General features: G+C 32.9%; 1 protein-coding gene across 50 annotated transcripts in view; it reads right to left on the reverse strand.

Annotated features, from left to right (window-relative positions):
- bt (projectin protein bent) overlaps positions 1-21011 on the reverse strand; it is a 437567-nt gene that overhangs the window by 312854 nt on the left and 103702 nt on the right. For 15 of the 50 annotated variants that reach the window (XM_081762406.1, XM_081762402.1, XM_081762405.1 and 12 more), the window contains 19 exons: positions 20011-20061; positions 18012-18062; positions 16724-16774; positions 16273-16323; positions 15808-15858; positions 15343-15393; positions 14878-14928; positions 14413-14463; positions 13948-13998; positions 13481-13531; positions 12999-13049; positions 10344-10394; positions 7069-7119; positions 6686-6736; positions 5672-5722; positions 5282-5332; positions 4838-4888; positions 3536-3586; positions 1890-1940 (listed from right to left, as the gene is read on the reverse strand). In XM_081762406.1, coding sequence (XP_081618532.1) covers positions 1890-1940; positions 3536-3586; positions 4838-4888; positions 5282-5332; positions 5672-5722; positions 6686-6736; positions 7069-7119; positions 10344-10394; positions 12999-13049; positions 13481-13531; positions 13948-13998; positions 14413-14463; positions 14878-14928; positions 15343-15393; positions 15808-15858; positions 16273-16323; positions 16724-16774; positions 18012-18062; positions 20011-20061 — 969 coding nt within the window. The remainder of the gene's footprint in view (positions 1-1889; positions 1941-3535; positions 3587-4837; positions 4889-5281; positions 5333-5671; positions 5723-6685; positions 6737-7068; positions 7120-10343; positions 10395-12998; positions 13050-13480; positions 13532-13947; positions 13999-14412; positions 14464-14877; positions 14929-15342; positions 15394-15807; positions 15859-16272; positions 16324-16723; positions 16775-18011; positions 18063-20010; positions 20062-21011) is intronic. The other 35 variants (XM_081762428.1, XM_081762409.1, XM_081762427.1 and 32 more) reach the window with 25 other exon arrangements.

Raw genomic sequence — 21011 nt, forward strand, 5'->3', positions numbered from 1 at the left:
GACGGAATAATTCCACACGCGTCTCAGTAATGTTTCTCCTCAAACTGACAACTTGCAGCGAGGGTGCGACCTCCTCGCTATGTGCGCCTTTCATCCATCGCGCTAGAAATCGAGCTAGCGACCGCTTCTTAAACCTCGACCTTGATCGCGAGATCTCTTCGGTATGCCATTACCCATAGGGAAAACTTCATACTACGTGAGAAGCAGTAGAACAGTAGTGCCTAGTAAAGTGAGCGGACTGTGATAGCGTAAAATGGATAACCTTTCTGATTTCCAAAGAGGGTAAATTCTTGGAGCTCGGATATGTAATGCGAGTGTGACGGAAATTGGGTTGTATATTTCACAAAGGACAGTGCCTACAAAACTAATGGCGAAACTACAATGGTTAAAAGGAATATCGGTCCGAAGAAAACCCTCAGTAACAAGTCCCACCGAGCATTAAAGCGGATTGTCATTCAAAATCGTTGTGCGTCTGCAGCGTAAATGACTTAAGAATTCAAATAGCACCTTTCACAGATTGTGTTGACTATACTAGTCCCCCACGAATTACGTGACATGGATATACGGGGTTGGGTTGCAAGGTCAAATCTGCTGATAAGGGATCATCACACTTTAGCACGATGCCAACATGGGCGCTGATGACTGAAAACGTGTGACACGGCCGAATGAGTTATTGTTCGCCGTATTTCAAACCATGACCCTGTTTATGTGCGCCTTATGCGCAAAGCAGGGTAAGATTCGCAGTGACTCTGCCCAACCGTGAAATATGGTGGTAGCTCTGTGATGTTGTGGCCCGTAACATCCTCGTTTTGAGTGGATTCTGTGCTAATGATTAACGATCGCGTCCCTGTCCGTAATTATCCAACTATCGTCAGTTTAGGGGATAATGTGCATCCTACGGCCCGAGTGTTGTTCCTAGAAATACTATATTCCAGGGTGATAAGGCGCCGATTCACGTAGCTGGAGTTGTTGTGGCGTAGAATGAGGAACATTAGGATGAAGTTGAATAACTCCCCTAGTTCACTCTATCCGCGAATCTGAACATAAGTGAACATTTGTGGTCCGTTTTGAAAACAAGTATCCGGCCCAGATTTCCGCCTCCACGCTCACGGAACTGAGTACTGCATGCAGAATAATGTAATACTACACTTGTTACGGCTCAGACCGATATGATGCATTTTTCGTCGCATCAGATGTGTTCTGAGAACGGAAGGTTGTCCAACGCCACATTAATCTGGTAAGTAAAATTTACTCTGGTATTTCTATTATTTTGATAACCACCTGACGATATGTTTCCTCTTATATATCTTAAACATAAGAAGGTAAAATTAAAGCTAAAATGAGAATTTTAAACCCAATTCGAACTAAATACAGTAGATATTGCTAAATTATATTTGACCAAAATCATTTTTTCTCCATATATGATATTCGAAATAAACGAAAATGTTCTAAATACACGTTACTCAATGAACTATCTCTGTCCGAATTTGTGTCTGTTGGGTTCTTATATCGACTTCGGAACTAAAGTATAAAGTGAGAAATACTAAACGCAAAATTTCTACAATCTTAAATATAATATTAACGTATTTTCTTAAGTTTACTAATTTGTTTTGGAATATATATTTAGTGTAATCTTATTACAACGAATATGAATATAGAAATAAATCAGTTTGTTTACAATGATTATTTTGAGCGTGGTTATATTTTAGTAATGATTATTTTCAAAATGTTAAAGGGTATGTTAACCCAAAAATTTTTGAGTATACATGATCATAAAATTGAAGGATGCATAACGTGAATAAGTTCATCATCTTTTAGTTATTTTATTCCCAATTGTAATAAAAGTTCACGAAATTGTTACTTGTATGCATGCATTTGGGCTTCGTTACCTTTAATGAATTCTTTCTTTCCCCTAGCGCTTTCTTTGGGAGCTCCGTCACCTATAGAATTAATGTAAATTACAGATGGATAGTATGCCTCTTAATAATAATGTATAATCGTGTATAAAGTTCTTGCAATATAATTTATAACATAAGTTATTTTTAAACACATGAAAAAAAAAATGTGAAACATAATTTGAAACAACAGTTTGATAAGAAGAGAGAACTTGTGTACCAACTATAGGAATAACCTTAATATTTGGTCTAGGAATTAATTCGTGCGGTTTTACAAAAGATGGCGTAACTAGCTTATTGTCCCATAGTTTCGTTGATCCAAACATGCGTTGAAAACTACTGTCATTGAGCATCTTGTTTAGTATATGTCAGTTGCTTGAAGCGGAAACAACAACATTTTTTCTTCAACTGAAAATGGCGCATTTTGTGCCTGATAAAGTGTTTTTGCGGGGAGTTATTCTTCATTGCTTTAACATGAAGAAAAGTGCTACCGCAAGTCATCATATTTTAGTGGAAGTGTTTGGTGACCATGCTCTAGCTGAGCGAACGTGTCAGAAGTGGTTTGCACGGTTTAAAGGTGGTGATTTCAGCTTGGAAGACCAAAAGCAATTTGGACAGCCAAAAGAATTTGAAGATGAAGAATTGAGAGCATTGCTTGATCAGGATTCGTGTCAAACGCAGGACGAACTTGCAGAAGCATTTGGAGTTGAGCAAACAACAGTTTCCAAACGTCTCAAAGCCATAGGAATGATTCAAAAGATGTCTTATTGGGTTTCACATGAATTGAAAAGAAAGACGTTGAAAGAAGAAAAACCGTTTGCGAATTGCTGCTTCAAAGACAGAAAAGGAATAGATTTTTACATCGAATTGTAACTGGTGATGAGAAGTGGATTCATTACGAGAATCCTAAACGAAAAAAGGCCTGGGTGAAGCAAGGTGAACCAGGTCCTTCACAACCGAAACGAGATATTCATTGTGCAAAGGTTATGCTGTATATATGGTGGGATTTGAAACGTGTGGTGTACTATGAACTTCTGAAACTTGGTGAAACTATTAATGGACACCGCTATCGACAACAATTAATGCGTTTGAAGCAAGCTCTGGCCTGAAAACGACCAGAATGGAATAACAGGCATAATAAACTTATTTATCAAGATGATAACGCTCGACCACATGTCGCAAAACCGGTCAAAACCTATTTGGAAAATGTCGGATGGAAAGTGTTACTCCACCCGCGATATTCACCAAACACTGCTCCGTCTGACTACTACTTGATCGATTGCATGAATAACGATTTGATTGGACAGCGGTTCACTTCTTAAGAAAATATCGAAAAATGGATCTTTGATTAGATTGCGTCAAAAGATGAGGAATTCTTTCGACACGGAATCCGTAAATTGCCTGAAAGATGGGAGAAAGTAGTGGCTAGCGATGGACAATATTTTTGTTAACGTATTCATTTACTTTGTTTTTGAAATAAAGCTTCAATTTTTATTAAAAACCGCACGAATTAATTCCTAGACCAAATACAATTCTTGGTTATTTTATGTGTAATTGTTAAGAAGGAATGAATAATCTAATAAGGATTTTCACCATGTATTCACTATGATTGGAAGTGTTTCGTGAAAGAATGAATTTACCTTCGGTATAGGTTTAATTTCTTCAGGTTGTTTCTTGAGGGTTTCTGTTACCTATAGGTAGTAAGGTAAAGTTAAAATAGGTAAACTTACATTTATACTACAATGCACTAAACAAAAGCACACATAAATTTACTACACATAAAATTAATATTTCTATTTCAAAAAGTTGGGAAAGTGTGTTTAGCTAACTAAAAAATCTAATGGAAATTAAAGTAACATTTTAAAAAATGAAGGACTCATATCATATCCAAATGTATGGAAGAATTTACGATATTTGTTTTCTAGTTCCGAAAATGAATCTATGAAAATGTAGCATTATTATGTATTTATGTATTCATATTTGGTTTCAAATTTAAATTTTTGAATGACTGCTTTATGAAATACTGGAAACGAAATCATTTTACCTATTTGGAGCTTTGTTTTAATCAAGATCATTCTTTGTTATTTCTCTATGTATACATAGCAATTGAAAAACCACAAGAAGATAGAAATGATGACAAATGTTAATATATTTACCATACAAGAAGCACTTCTAAACAATTAAATAAGGTATCTACTATTCAAGAAAGTCCAAGAAATTACACAATGGGGGAAAGATAAGACAAATTCAACAGTTAGATTAGCTTTAAGAAAGAATACGGACTAAACGATCGTGCCTGCTTCAAAAATTGTTCACTTGTGTTTGTATATAAGACAATCTGATACAAGATCTTTAAATAAACAAATCAATGCATATTTTTGTGAGTATAATCCTACTTACTAAATGAAATATAGAATTTATGAAAGAAATACTCTATGAAATATATGAACAAAATTACTAGACTTGCTACTATACACTACTTCTCTAACACTTTACTACTACCGAAGATGTTCTTAGAACAGTTTCAAATGTAAAACAAACCTATAAATATCTATGTCTTTATAATATTTCTTATGGAAACACGTGATTTCTTACTGCTTAGAGAATTCTGGGTCTCATGTAGTACTTCAAATTAAGGAATTAATCAAACTAAGTAAAGAAAACTGAAATGAATGCAGTATACTATCAAATATTTCTATACTTATACAGTATAAGACAGAAGTTAAAAAGTGGGCTTAAATTGCCATTTTGCTTTAGAAGATGTGTTCTCATTTGATATTTATTAGTGTCTTAAACAACAGTAAGAAAATAAGTTTACAGTTTCTGCAAACACATATTGGGAATGAGTAAAGGTAAATCACATAGCAATGACTCCTGCACTTACACTTATTCACTAACAACAGGCTAGTAATAATATATAAAGTTAACAAAAGCGTCTTTACCTTTAGTGGAGCTTTTGTTTCATCTGGGGACTTTCTAATAGGTTCCTCTATCTACAAGGTAAACAAGGTAACAGGGTAACGTTAGAATTAGACAACATATAAGCATTTATACAAAGTAAGGTTAACAAAATTACTATAGGGTTTTAACTTCATTTTGTGTAATATGCAAATTAGGTTTAAAATATTAAAGCTCTATACCGAAGAGAGATAAAGAAGAAAAATTTAATATAACCAATATAAATACAAAGTGTGATTTTTACAGCTGTATATAATAAATAGTGAAATGTAATAGACTTCTATAATCTTCTTCCCAACTTTAAATTCGGATATATATAACTGATACAAAAATATATTTTTTGAAGTGTGTTGTGTTAAGAGAAATATAAGACTGTAGGATATGATTACAACTTTGGACTTTTCCTAAGGCATAATAAAATATTTTACCTTGTGTTGGTCTTTCTTTTCTTCAATGATTTTCTTTGAAAGTTCTTCCACCTACAGGTAGAATAGTACATCTAAATTTGGTGCAACATAGAAATGTACTACATAAGATAATAGTATGACCAATGCTGTAATTTTTTTAAAAATAAAACCTAAACTCAAAGAAACGATTTTGTAACTTTTAGAATGAATTGACATTTTTATATTGTTGAGAAAGTTGTTTCCAAACTACTGATTTATGTTATTAAACATATATTTGTGGGTATACATGTATGTGTATATGGAAATATTAAGCAAAAGTATTTGCGTTTGAGAAAAATAAGATTTTGAAGATTTCAGTTCCTCATTGTACAATCGTGTATCTGTTTTGAATTATAAAATTTTGAAAATTACCTTTTGAGGTGTTTTCTTTTCAGCTTGGGGTGTCTTTAAATTCTCCTCTACCTACAGAAAAAGGCAAATCGTGATTGACTAACAAAAGAAACCCTTTCAGCGAACATAAGAATAATAAACTTATAGTTTCATTGTAAGATGTTGGTTATCGCATAAAACTAGTTTCGTTGTTAACAATAATATCTTACACAAATAAGAAAATGTAGTATTATTTGAATATTTACATTTGTCTTATGTTCTTACTTGTATTTAGTGGATCACAAAGTGTTAAGTTGTTAAAAAATTAGGGCCTAAAGTGGATCAGATGTTGTTCATAAATTTGTTAGTCAATAAAGCTGAGCGAAAGAGAACGAATGCCTAACGCACCATCACCAAAACGTTCAAACTACGGAACTCGTTCTAATGAATACAATATTGTACTTTTTAACTTTACATTTAATATGAAAATTATGAAAATATTGAATTAATCAATTTATTATTAACTAGATGGTATCGTTAAGCGAGATTAGATTGAGTAAAACTTCAAATAAAAAGAAATCTTGTTAACATTCCATCTACAGTGTAGTATATATTCGATAATTTACTTCAATAAATGGTGGAGGTTTTAGTCTCATTTAATACGTAAGTTTTTAAAGAACAAGAAAATATTACATTGATCTAATAAAGCACTGACTAATATTTTTTCATTTACTAAACAGTAGAAGGTAGCAAAGTTTCAAACGTTTCTCGTTTCTTGCATACAATACTTAAAGGACATGACTATAAATATTTCGTTAATTAAAAACCACTGCTTGATGGAAACTACAAGATGAAGAAGAAACGCAAAAGTATGATTTTTTTAAAGTTTGATGGTGGTTCTTGTCCTTTATGAGAAATCAAAATTCAAATAGTTTATTATTTCTGTTTTTCACAAACAAATATACCGATTTTGTAAAATATACTTTTAAGGATTTTTGTTAAGAGACTATGCAGATAATTTGATAATTATGGACAAACCTTTAAAAAATGTGTTACCTTTTGTGGGAATTCCTTTATCTCTGAGTTAACCTTCGGTAATATTTCCACCTAGAGGTAACAAGTTATAGTTAAAGTAAATAAGGTAACATTTTTTAATGGAAAGTAATATTAACTTACTATATACAAACAAATACTCAAATAAAGGAATTAATTAGCGAATTTGAATAATTTTGAAATCACAACTATAAAAAAGTTAATAAAACTAAAGCTATATTCTGAAATTAACCCTTCAAAGCACAACTATTCTCGATTTTCTCTTAAATGAGAATGTATATTATATAAAGAACTGTTTCTCATAATAAAATTCAACGTTTATTATATTGGCATTTCAATAATGTGTTAATTTGAAGTGAAGGATGATGTGGCAAAATATTTTTTACCTTTTGAGTAGGCTTCGTTTCTTCTGGGGGTTTCTTGGAAGGTTCTTGTGCCTATAGGTAATAGTTTAATGTTAATGAAGGACAATTCTAAACACTGGGTATCGTACACATACACAATAAACATCATGATTAGTTCGATTTTTAAAATACACATGGATGAAGCTTACAATTAGGATAAGCTGGGATAAACTATTTACTAATTGTAATTCCCTGAAATATATAGTTTACATTAAGTGTCAGTATCATAAGTACTCAATAATTGTGTTTCATGGAAGTGTTCTAAAGCTTGTAGTGATAAATCTACTTAAAATTACTATACGCAGAGCTATATTGTAAATAATGAAAGAATAGTAAAATACTAAAGCTTAAGCTAACTGTATTGTCAACGTTACGATTTGATACGAAGATGATAGTAATTAAGAAATATGTTGGAAATATATGAACATGTAATGTGATGTCTAAATTCTTTTCAATGAGTTTTTCATTGTCAAAATGCTTGTTATGAGAGGAAGTTTTATCAGCGTTAGCAGAAGCGTACTCAGTCAAATTCCGGCCGTGCTGCAAGTAGCTTTACAAGAACTACTACTTAGATCGAAATGGTAATTTTCAAGACATCACTGCTGAGTAACTAATAATGTCAGCAATGCCAAATTACACACAGTTACTAGTAATGACATATTGTACAAAAGTATTAAATTTTTCCTGTGGGGGATCATAAAGAGTTAAAATAAAAACCCACAAAAACTGCGTTTTTCGTGGCTGACTCACCGACTCACTGACTGACATGTTTGATATGTTCGCGACTAGCTAGATATACGAAATTTCGCACATTGACAGGACGTAACACTTACAGTTTCAGAAAATTCCAACCTTTCGGATACTACAGCAAGGGGGCCGAACAGTGCCATTAATTCCCAAATTATCCCTTACATAGACCGAAATTATCATTTTCAACTAGACATGACTTCTAACTGTAACCATAATGTCAGCAACATCAAATTACAGACAATTACTACCAGGCTCGTATTAAGGACGAAGCGATTGCTCCAGGAACCAATAATTAAGGGGGAAGGGCAAAGATTTTTAAAAAACTACTGAAAATATATTTTCAAACCCCGAGAAAACCAACGCATGTGGTGTTTCTTCACCACAAAGCACATTTGGTACGAACCAGGATTAAACTTGGCATCCACGTACGAGAGGTGAGCGCTTTAGCAGTGAGTTTCCGTGTATCCTCTTCTTACGAGTAATGAAGTGTTTCCACAAAACTACTAAATCTGAAGTGCGGAGGTTCATAGGAAGTTAGGATTTCAACGCATGGAGAATGTATTCATCATGTAAACTATGCACGAGATCGAAATGGTTACTTTCAAGACATTACAGCTGACTAACGGAAAGACTGACCAACTGTTGAATATCGTTACGTTATATTTTCCCGGACTCTTTAATGAAGAAAATTATGTTCCCGACTAACTAGTAATACGAAAGCTTGCATATCGATATGGGTAACATTTACATATCCAGAAAATTCCAGGAGTAAAAGAACACAACCAACCTCCCAGAGTGCCTTTTTAGTAGAGTGCATGCAACTAGAAAAAATGCAGAACTAATTTTCACAAAATGACTTTTGCCCTAAGCCAGTACTCTTACAATCAACTTATTATATATATATATATATATATATATATATATATATATATATATATATATATATATATATATATATTCGTCATATGAAATATATTTTTTTATTGCCATCTTGAATGCCAAAATTTAAAAAAAAATACAAACAATTATGTTGGGTATCAAATTACAGGGAATTTAATGGTGAATGTGAATGCGATATTGGTTTCTGGAATATTATCTTTCCTTAAACTATTTACTGCGAAGTATACTGGAGTAAGCTAAATGGCGTGCAGAAAGTAATTAAATTAAATCTACAAGAAGTTCTGATATCCCAATCTAAAACACTCAATGTCAAAAAGAAGCCACTTTTCGAACGAGTACAAAAAGTAAAGTTGCCAATACAGTCTAATTCTTCAGTCAAAGTAAGTTATGACATTGATTCTGCCAAGTTCTTGAAAAATACATTTCCTCATTCTGAAAGTATTTGAAGAACTTGACCAACTAGTTACAACGCATCATAACTCATAGTGTCTGAAGAATTTAACAATATTGATAACGTAACTAGTTGGCCAAGACCTTTAAATTCTTTCAGAATGAGGAAATTTATTTTAAGAACTTGGTAGAGTCGACATCATAACTTACCTTGGCTGAAGAATGTGGCTGTATTGATAACTTTGCTTTCTTGTACTCGCTCTAAACTTGGCTTGTTTTTAACACGGAGTGTTTTGGATTAGAATATAATATGTACTTTAGCTCTTTAGTTTTTTTTCTTTTCTAAAGTCACTACAAATAAAACCCAAATAAAACTTCAAATGCTGATCTCCATGTAATCTATCTTCTGTCAAACGTGCACGCGTTTCAAATTACATAGTGATGTAGCAATTACAAACTTTTCGGCATTAGATAGGCAAAATTTTGAGACCATTTTACCTTTCCTGCTCTTTGCCATGGGCTAAGTAACGATATGCTGTCATTTCTTAACTAAATTCTTACCTTGCTTTTATAATAGTGAATATTTTGTCTACTTAAATCTGCTGTAACGATAATATAGGGTGTGTCAAAAGAACATAAAAGAATTTTCTAAAATGTTTATATCAAATTGATATAAACAAATATCGGTCTGGAAAAGCGTTGTTTTCAAAATATAAAATGCCCAAACCATGGATTTAACCTTTTGTTGGGAATATAAACTAAATTGTATGATCTATGAATATTCTAACATCTGTAAGATACGTAGTTGTGTTCTGAGTTTTATTTTATTTTTGCTTTCAGTAATTGAAATTCAACCTATATACTGAGCTATAATTCAACTGTTTATATTGAAACAGAATGAGTTAAAGGAATTCTCAAATTATCACTCATTTTCTGGATTTTGAGATTGAAATAAAGCTTATGCCAACAGAATGCAAGGATGGATGTCACAGGTATAAACACACATATCCCACTACATGGCTTCTGTTACCATCATTAACCAACGAAGGGTTAAATACATATTTTCGGCAGCATTTATCCCTAAATTTTCGCGTTTTTTCATCCATGTTTATTGGAAAATATTTTGCTCAATTTTGAGTAAGGACTCGTCTCCAGAAGTTCGTACAAACAATTTTGAAACACCCTGTGAAATAATATTAAAGAAATAAGATGTATACCTTTTGCGCAGGTTTCTTCTCTTCAACTGGCTTTTTGTCTGGTTCCTGTACCTACGATAACAAGGTAAAGCTGTGCATGGACAGAAAATCAACTATACCCACATTTGGAAAATAATACGTACAAAATCTACAATATCTACACATTGGTGCGCACACTTACGTTATCACCAACATTGAATACTGTTCAAAACTTTTCACATAATATTACTCTTACGAAAAACATATATTGCAAAGCAAATCGTCGCTGCGCCTCGAAGAACCGCTATGTAACATTTTTGTCGAAAATGAGTTATGTCGTGCAAATAAACCAGAAATTTATCAGGCAGCGTCCCTTATAATGTCATGAGTTAATATTCAATTGTTTCGCCACAACTGTGAAAAATTATAGATTAAAATTAAACGCTTCTGGTTCACATCACGTACGCATTTATTAATGTATACACATTCTCTATCTGCTTATAAAGGCGCAAAAGGTGCTGCGTAAACACAAAAATAGTAATTATAATACTGTTGAAGCAAGCTACAACAATGTCCAGTGCATAATATACGCAGAACAAATTTAATTATATTTTTCAAGTGTTTCCGTGTATTTCCCAACATTTTAAGAGCTAGAAATGTTTTTTGCTTCTCCTGAAAAGTTGTGGTTTTAACACATAGCGATTCTTCGAGGCGCAGCAACGAAATATGAAATGGTTTGAAATGTATTTGAGAGAGAACATTCATATTTCCAGTACTGTTTCTACAGGGTGGGATAAAAGTTACTTTTTGCAATAATTTGTTTTCAATTTTTATGCTAGTTCATATTGGTAACTTATGCAAGTGTTGGCATTGTCAATCACGGTACATGTCTATCACTGTTATTTTTGTTATATCACATTGGGGCATATCCTTGATAACAGTATAAGTTGAGCATGATCGATGGAACGGTGAAGGTATATGTGACAGCTATCTAGGAGGGGTTTATTTGTGGACTCTTCCCCGCCAATTATAATCATTCAGCAATATTAAAATGGCTCAAAGAAGAGGGTTTAACGGTCAGCAAAGCTGGTGTATGTTTCATCATCTGACGATGTGCCCAACAGGCCCCTGTAGTAAGTGGTCGACCGGAAATTGTGAGAAAAGATGACCCCAGACAATACAGTCCACGCCATTAGGAGAGAAGTGACACAGGACAATTCTCCTGCGCAGAGTAGTTTGGTCATACGACACGGTATCTCAAAACAAACATTTCCAACATCGTCCGGAAAAGTCTTGCATGGTAAGCGCGCGTACACCACCTCAAAGAGCACCACATCCAGAAGAGATTCACAAACGCCACAAAACTGTATGAAACGTATCCCGCAGGGGACAAGTGGAAATGAGTGTGTATTCTGCGTAAGGGGTGGCTTTACCTAAATGAAATCAACAGAGTTCGATACATTTTCTACCGCCAAACAGACCACAGGAATCGTTCTAACTTGATGTTGCAGCACAAGAAAAATTTTCCAAGTGATTTCTGGTAGTGGTGGCGGGATACTGCTGCACTCATCGAAGTACCTTCTAGCACAATAGTCAACGCTGTTTACTTCCAGGAGAACGTTATGAATCCCCTATATGACACACATGTTCACACCAGTGCCTTCATGAGACCACATATGTATGGATCCACATGGACAAGGTCTCCAGCCATATGACTCGATACTTATAGGTGTACTACGCGAGAAAGGCAGAAGATAGGGAATTCGAGTAATCCCATTTTTGTTCATTTCCCCCCCCCCCCCATAAAAAAAGAGAAGGCCTGAACAATGGACTACTGTGGCTTTCGACTTTTCAAACCGGAATTTACTCGACGCCGTTACCCTATCTTGCAGGTGTTCGGAAAGTTGTGAAAGGAGTAAAGCGGTATGGCGAGACATTCCTCCTCCCATTCCACGCAGTAGTTTGCTACAGTAAAACCTACACGGCCGGATGATCATTCAGGTTCACATGGCCGTCATATCAAACATAACTAGTGATGGAGAGAGATTTACTAGCTAGGTAAGTGGTTCAAAATATACTTTTTTGTGGGCAACCATCCGTATTGCAGTAAGTAATATGAATTGAGGAAAAGATATAAAAGTAATATGGTTGATGAAAATAATTAGAAAAGAGGAAAAATGATCAACTTTTACTGCGAGAATTTGTTGACGATAGGCAAAACGTGATTTGGCCAGCACAAAAGAAAATATACCTAGGGTCTCCATTTCAGTACATTTAGTTGAGCCAAATTGGCTCTATGCTTTCTATGCTTTATTAATTTTAATATATTTTAGATGGGCATGCGTAAAAGATTGACTGCTCAGGTCATTCGATCCGTCATATTTTGCTAGTGACATTAAATATGATGTTCCTGGTCAGGAACCAAAGAATCTGTATAACTTATTACAGTTACTCAGTCATTTTAAATATTGGAAAACGATTTTCAATTATTTTGTGCTGTTTGCGTACCGATGCACAAACACCACATATCGAGAAAAATGGTTTCTGTTTCTTTAGAAAAAAGGAAAGAAGTGTAAATAAAAAAATAAGGAAACGTGTTCTTTCATTAAGTTTTTGGAAAGCGCGTTTTGTTTCAATCTGCATGTGTATTGTTTAAATAAAATATATTAGTGAATGTTAATATTGTTTGACAAATACCTTTAGTGAAGATTTCCTTTCCTCGGGAATCTTCTTAGCTGATTCTTCCACCTACAGACAAGGTGAAAACAGGGAAGTGAACACCAATGACCACAACACTAATGCATGAACTAATTCATATACACAAGTACACTACATTGTACGAAAAAAAATCAATTTATGCACGTACGATACAATAGTGTAGTACAAACCAGCATGCCGAGAAATAAAAATTATATAAGATATATATACACGACGTTTCTCCTATGGGTTTCCATAAACAGTGTTTTCGATTGAATGTAATAGCTGATCATGCAACAATAAAAGATACAACTAATGAAGGTAAAATATTCATGAAAATAAAATAGTATCTCAGAGTGTGAAATAACTGTATTTTAATTATAAACTTCATTGCGTGCAATGTTTATTGAAGCACGAATTTTACGAATTGATTGAATAAAAAAAAATTCATACGTAGTAGTTATATATATACGGGTATATACCTTTAATGAAGGTTTCCTTTCTTCAGGGGCCTTTTTAGGAGGTTCTTCCGCCTACAGACAAAGGAAATGGGTCAACAACACAACACAAAAAAGATCTAATAAAGCTATGATAAGGTGAAGTAATTGTTACGAGCAGCTCAGTTACACATCTAGGTTTTTTATATAGCACTATGTATTACAGAGCTACATTATTTGGATTTTCATGTATTACTCAATTTCTATGCATTTGTGTATAGATTTATAATGTTGCAATTGAAGAAAATAACTCATCATGTAATATTAACAAGTATGTAGATCTAATCTAAATTTACTATATTCGGGAAGATAATGACATGTATTGTACTACTTTCTAGGTATAAACGTTAAGGAATTATGCATGTAATATTTGTAGCTGAATTGTGTAGAATATTTTGTCGAAATGGCTTAGAAAAAAGGTTTTCTTGTATTTAATTGTATGTGACAACTACCTTTAATGAAGGTTTCCTTTCTTCAGGGGCCTTTTTAGGAGGTTCTTCTGCCTACAGACAAAGGGAAATGGGTCAACAACACAACACACAAAAAAGTTCTAATAAAGCTATGATATAAAATAATTGTTACGTGCAGCGCAGTTACACATCTAGGTTTTTTATATAGCACTATGTATACAGAGTTACATTATTTGAACTTTCATATATTACTCAATTTCTATGGATTTGTGTATAGATTTATAATGTTGCAATTGAAGAAAATAACTGATCAAGTAATATTAACAGGCAATTAGATCTAATCTAAATTTAGTATATTCAGAAGATAATGACATATACTGTAGTGCATTTAGGTACGAACGTTAAGGAACTATGCATGTAATATTTGTAGCTGATTTGTGTAGAATATTTTGTCGAAATGGTTTAAAAATAAAAGTTTTCATGAATTTAATTGTATGTGACAACTACCTTTAATGAAGGTTTCCTTTCTTCAGGGGCCTTTTTAGGAGGTTCTTCTGCCTACAGACAAAGGAGAATGGGTTAACAACACAATACACAAAAAAGTTCTAATAAAGCTATGATATACAATAATTGTTAAGTGCAGCGCAGTTACACATCTAGGTTTTTTATATAGCACTATGTATACAGAGTTACATTATTTGAACTTTCATATATTACTCAATTTCTATGGATTTGTGTATAGATTTATAATGTTGCAATTGAAGAAAATAACTGATCAAGTAATATTAACAGGCAATTAGATCTAATCTAAATTTAGTATATTCAGAAGATAATGACATATACTGTAGTGCATTTAGGTACGAACGTTAAGGAACTATGCATGTAATATTTGTAGCTGATTTGTGTAGAATATTTTGTCGAAATGGTTTAAAAATAAAAGTTTTCATGTATTTAATTGTATGTGACAACTACCTTTAATGAAGGTTTCCTTTCTTCAGGGGCCTTTTTAGGAGGTTCTTCTGCCTACAGACAAAGAGGAATGGGTTAACAACACAATACACAAAAAAGTTCTAATAAAGCTATGATATACAATAATTGTTAAGTGCAGCGCAGTTATACATCTAGGTTTTTTATATAGCACTATGTATACAGAGTTACATTATTTGGATTTTCATGTATTACTCAATTTCGATGGATTTATGTATAGATTTATAATATTGCAATTGAAGAAAATAACTGACAAAGTAATATTAACAGGCAATTAGATCTAATCTAAATTTAGTATATTCAGAAGATAATGACATATACTGTAGTGCTTTTTAGGTACGAACGTTAAGGAACTATGCATGTAATATTTGTAGCTGATTTGTGTAGAATATTTTGTCGAAATGGCTTAGAAAAAAGGTTTTCTTGTATTTAATTGTATGTGACAACTACCTTTAATGAAGGTTTCCTTTCTTCAGGGGCCTTTTTAGGAGGTTCTTCTGCCTACAGGCAAAGGGAAATGGGTCAACAACACAACACACAAAAAAGTTCTAATAAAGCTATGATATAAAATAATTGTTACGTGCAGCGCAGTTATACATCTAGGTTTTTTATATAGCACTATGTATACAGAGTTACATTATTTGAACTTTCATATATTACTCAATTTCTATGGATTTGTGTATAGATTTATAATATTGCAATTGAAGAAAATAACTGACAAAGTAATATTAACAGGCAATTAGATCTAATCTAAATTTAGTATATTCAGAAGATAATGACATATACTGTAGTGCATTTAGGTACGAACGTTAAGGAACTATGCATGTAATATTTGTAGCTGATTTGTGTAGAATATTTTGTCGAAATGGTTTAAAAATAAAAGTTTTCATGTATTTAATTGTATGTGACAACTACCTTTAATGAAGGTTTCCTTTCTTCAGGGGCCTTTTTAGGAGGTTCTTCTGCCTACAGACAAAGGGGAATGGGTTAACAACACAATACACAAAAAAGTTCTAATAAAGCTATGATATAAAATAATTGTTACGTGCAGCGCAGTTACACATCTAGGTTTTTTATATAGCACTATGTATACAGAGTTACATTATTTGAACTTTCATATATTACTCAATTTCTATGGATTTATGTATAGATTTATAATGTTGCAATTGAAGAAAATAACTGATCAAGTAATATTAACAGGCAATTAGATCTAATCTAAATTTAGTATATTCAGAAGATAATGACATATACTGTAGTGCATTTAGGTACGAACGTTAAGGAACTATGCATGTAATATTTGTAGCTGATTTGTGTAGAATATCTTGTCGAAATGGTTTAAAAATAAAAGTTTTCATGTATTTAATTGTATGTGACAACTACCTTTAATGAAGGTTTCCTTTCTTCAGGGGCTTTTTTAGGAGGTTCTTCTGCCTACAGACAAAGGGAAATACGTCAATAACAACACACAAAAAAGTCCTAACAAAGCTATGATAAGATAAAAATAATTGTTACATGCAGCACAGTTACACATCTAGATTTCTCATATAGCACTATCTACTACATTATTTGGATTTTCATGTATTACTGAATTTCTATGGATTTGTGTATGGGTTTATAATGTTGCAATTGAAGAAAATGTAATATTAACAGGTATGTAGATGTAATCTAAATTTACAATATTCAGGAAGATAATGACATATACTGTACTACTTTCTAGGTATAAGCGTTAAGGAACTATGCATATATTATTTGTAACTGAGTTGTGTAGAATATTTTGTCGAAAAGGCGTAAAAATAAAAGTTTTTATGTATTTAATTGTATGTAACAATACCTTTAGTGAAGGTTTCCTTTCTTGAGGGGCCTTTTCAGCAGGTTCTTCTACCTACATACGAAGGAAAAATAGGTAAACTACACAGATCGACCAACGATAAAACAAGTCAATATAAAACACTAGAAAGCCACACATTGTTATTTGAAGCTAACGTACACATGTAAGTTTCTTATGGCAATATGGTAGAAATATGTGGACATGTTATAAAAAAACACACACACAATGTTAAAGAGACATACTGCACATTTGTTTACATATTTGGAAAAAATAATGACCCCAGCTGAAAAATAATGTGAACGGTCGTTTTCAGAATCAACAGAACAAAACGGTTTATATCAAGGCAGGTAATTTGTGGTAAAGTACTACAATGGAAGATTTACTGTAAGATATTCTAAGTTCAATTTTCTGTCCTCGGAAGGGTATACAATGTTACTAACATGTTTTTTTGAAGTTCAAATACAGCAAGTTAATTTTGTAGCATTCATGCTAATATTAACTTTATATCCTAACAACATACAATCATCTGTTATGTTCACAGACTACGGAAAACTTTCTGTAGCTGTATGTATGGACATTAAATTTTGTTGCACTACACAACAAATATATTTCAACCAACTGCACTCTTACGTAAGGATCATTGATCAGAAAAGAGAAAGAAAATAACACTGCTCATAACGGAAATTTTTCTTTCCATTATGAGCAGTGTTGTTTTATCTTTCTTTTCTGGTCACATGATTCCTCCATAAGAGGGCAGCTCGTTGAAATGTTTGTTGTGTTGTGCAAGAGGATGCATCCTTACAGCTGCAGAAAATAGAGAAATCTGTTTATCGAATATCACTATTCAAATTGGAAAAAGATCGTTTATGTAAATGGACGGTTGCAAAAGGATAGGTGACGCAGGAGAAGTGGGACATTGTATGTTGCTTTCAGATAACGTCAATATAAGTACTAAAACTGTATACGAGCTCTAATGAGGCAGGCGTCCTACTAGTCTTGCTAGTGTCTTTTTGGCTCCACTCCGGATAATCATAATTGAAGTAATACATTGAGACAAATTTCCGAAAATAACAAATCTAAAATTACTTGTCTTTGAGTCATCTAATGCCTGTTTTCATGTTGATATTATTAATCCTTTATTTATTTCTACACTCTTTATATAAATGATGTTACTTTTTAAGAAACAAATGATAAGCGACTTTTTGTGTGTAACTTTCATCACAACATGTACAAGATAATATTTTATTGAGACGGAAAAAAAGTAAAATGTATTTGAATCTGTGGCAACTACCTTTAGTGAAGGTTTCCTTTCTTCTGGGACCTTCTTAGCAGGTTCTTCTGCCTATATACAAGGGGAAAATACATTGGATGAACAAAACAAAAATATTAAACAAAGGTAAATACAAGGTGTTTCAAAATAACACCGAGAACGTTTGAGAAGTGGTTCCTGACACCAAGATAAGACGAAAAGTATAGACCAACTTGGGTGCACAATTCTGCGGTACTTCCGCAACAATTTTTATAGAGGTAGTTTTTGAGTACTTTTAATTATATATCCGTAGCCAAACTGCCTCTATAAAAATTGTTGCGTGAGTACCGCAGGATTCTGAAACATGTATTTTTGGATAGCACACATATTACTTCCTAAGTGAAGTCTTGACCCGACTACGGTAAGTCCCAAAGTTTTGGAGTTATTGGCCTATAAACTTAATTTTATCACGTTTTAGGCAGCCTATAACTCCGAGAGGAAGCATTTATGCACCCAAGTTAATCTATACTTTTCGTCTTATCTTGGTGCCAGGATTCACCTCCCAAACGTTGTCGGTGTTGTTCTGAAACATCCTGTATACAGCAAAGGTATGCAACAATACATATACAACAAAGGTATATAAAACTATGAAAATATAAATTAATTAAATGTAGATAAGTTACTTGTCCAGGGACTTTATACGGACTGCTTGAATGCCAAGTTACCTAAATTCAAAAAAATGAAAAAAATGGACTAATGTCTTTATTCACTTCTGTACACGGGTAGCTTTTTAAAAATATATTTGTAAACAGTAAGGTATAGGACCATAAACTAAATGCCAAAATAACAGAAATATGAGCTGTTCATGAGGTGTTGAACTTCAAATTTCTCTCCTGGAAAATTTCAACTTTCTCCTTAGGTTACTTGGCATCCGAGCATCTCATATGATAGGAGGTAGAATACATATAAATACACATATGTATAATGGTTTACAAACACACAAATGGACAAATTACACTTTTAAATGTTGGCGATATGTTAAATATAACATACTTCTTTGTGCTAAAAATGTGTGTGTAGATGAGAGTTTCTCATAAATGATTAAGTTTCTTAGTTTGTGTAATACAAGTTACTGAAGTTTAAAAAAAGCATGCACATTAATTACGATTTTTTTTTTGAAGCCAAAAGTTTTATCATCTCCGAATAAGGCATTTTTTTGGTTTGTACGATATTCTTCTTAAGCTACTAATTTAAAACCAAACAACAAACAAACAAACATCATCCCAACATAATATTAAGGTGCACGAATATTTGAAGGTAATTTCATTGTCTAGTTTCTTAACACGACAGTATGGTAGAGGTGTTCATTCGACAAAAACTTAACTTACAGTTTCTTTAGATACGTTAGTTACCGAAACAAAGGCAAATAAAGAAGTCAGAAGGAACCATGTGGTTCAATATTCCAGCTTTATTAGAGTCAAAATCATGTGGTAAGGATCGATCTGCTCTATGCAAATTATTTCTGCATAATGATCTATGCATCCGCTAACTCCACTGATTCAAGTCTAGGCGTGGATCGTAGTCCATATAAACTCTCGTTCTTTATTCCTCGGTGTTAAATAACGCAAAGCAAAAGCCAGTCAATCAACAAGAACAATTTATCTTGGCATCTTGGAAACCAATACTTATAGCTATATTGAATAGAATTTAACAGATGAAATGTTCAGAAACATTCCGTTTAAAGCATACACAATATTGTTTCTTGTTGATACTTTATCCGACACAATCACCAATCAGTTTCCAAGATATATTTCTAGATGATACAAGATTGTTACGGTTCCATCCAAGTCATAAAGTGTCTTGCGACAAAGTGTAAAGTGAACATTATTTTCTTGTAGTGATATATCAAATTAATCTGGAAACGTTTCTTGGAATATATTTGTATGTGTAGCTGGAATATATTTGTTACAAATGGAGAAATTGTATTATGTTTTAGACAAGTAATGTTAATGAAACATAATTACTGAAACTTGACAACTACCTTAAGCGAAGCTTTCCTATCTTCTGACACTTTCTTTGAAGTTTCTTCTACCTACAGACAATGGAAAAATGGGGTCAACATCACATGAAACATATTTTTCACAACACATTTAATGTCCAATTTAAACACGACACTGTATTTGTTACACTTACATGCACAGATTTCTTTGTATATAACAAACACAAACATGAATTACAACAAACGAATCTAACAACTCGTAATACAGGAAACGCAACAATGAAATACAGCTACGTATTAAGTATACTCACACATACTGGATTGCTTGGTACTTAGAAAAAATTACTTTAATACATAAAAGTCTCAACTTTAATTGTGCCACAACACTAATTTTATTCGAACTATGTTTTACGTATTGTCTAAACTCCAGAACAAAAGAGTAAGTTTGTACTGTTTGTCTTGTATTTTTCGAAACCTGTCTATGAGTACGAAAAATTGGTTTAATTAGGCCCCAACGTTGGGAAATCTCATTTATCAGCATTTAAAGAAAAACTATGTTGACGTCGGCGTTTACTAAATTTTATCTTGAGAACTGCTCTTCATTTACAAAAATCTGATTCCGGCTGCAAGAAATTGATTAAGGTCTCTATATTTTTTAAGTAACTGTAGAAAACATCTAACGATTTTGATTAAATAGAATAAATGGATTCTGTTTTCTACTCTGACCATTTCCATGAAATGGGGTGACTACTGTTTCTGGATGGGGAAAATATATTAAATATAGATAAAGAAAAAACTTATTTTGGGGGATGAGGGAGCTAATGATTTTCATGAGTGGGATGAAGTTTTATTATTTTCGGTTGGATGAAGTTTATTTAGCTAGGTCCTGAAGTATATTTAGCTGAAGTTTATTTAGTCATTACAGGACGATTTAGTTAAAACTTATTTATGGTATATAACAATTTTATAAAATATGGTTAATCTACCGGTTTCGGAAGCCACAAAGTAATTCAGGTAGATATGGATTGTGATAAAAGTACTAG

The sequence above is a fragment of the Thermobia domestica genome, chromosome 6 (genome assembly GCF_964235325.1).
Source record: "Thermobia domestica chromosome 6, izTheDome1.hap1.1, whole genome shotgun sequence".
NCBI lineage: Eukaryota > Metazoa > Arthropoda > Insecta > Zygentoma > Lepismatidae > Thermobia > Thermobia domestica.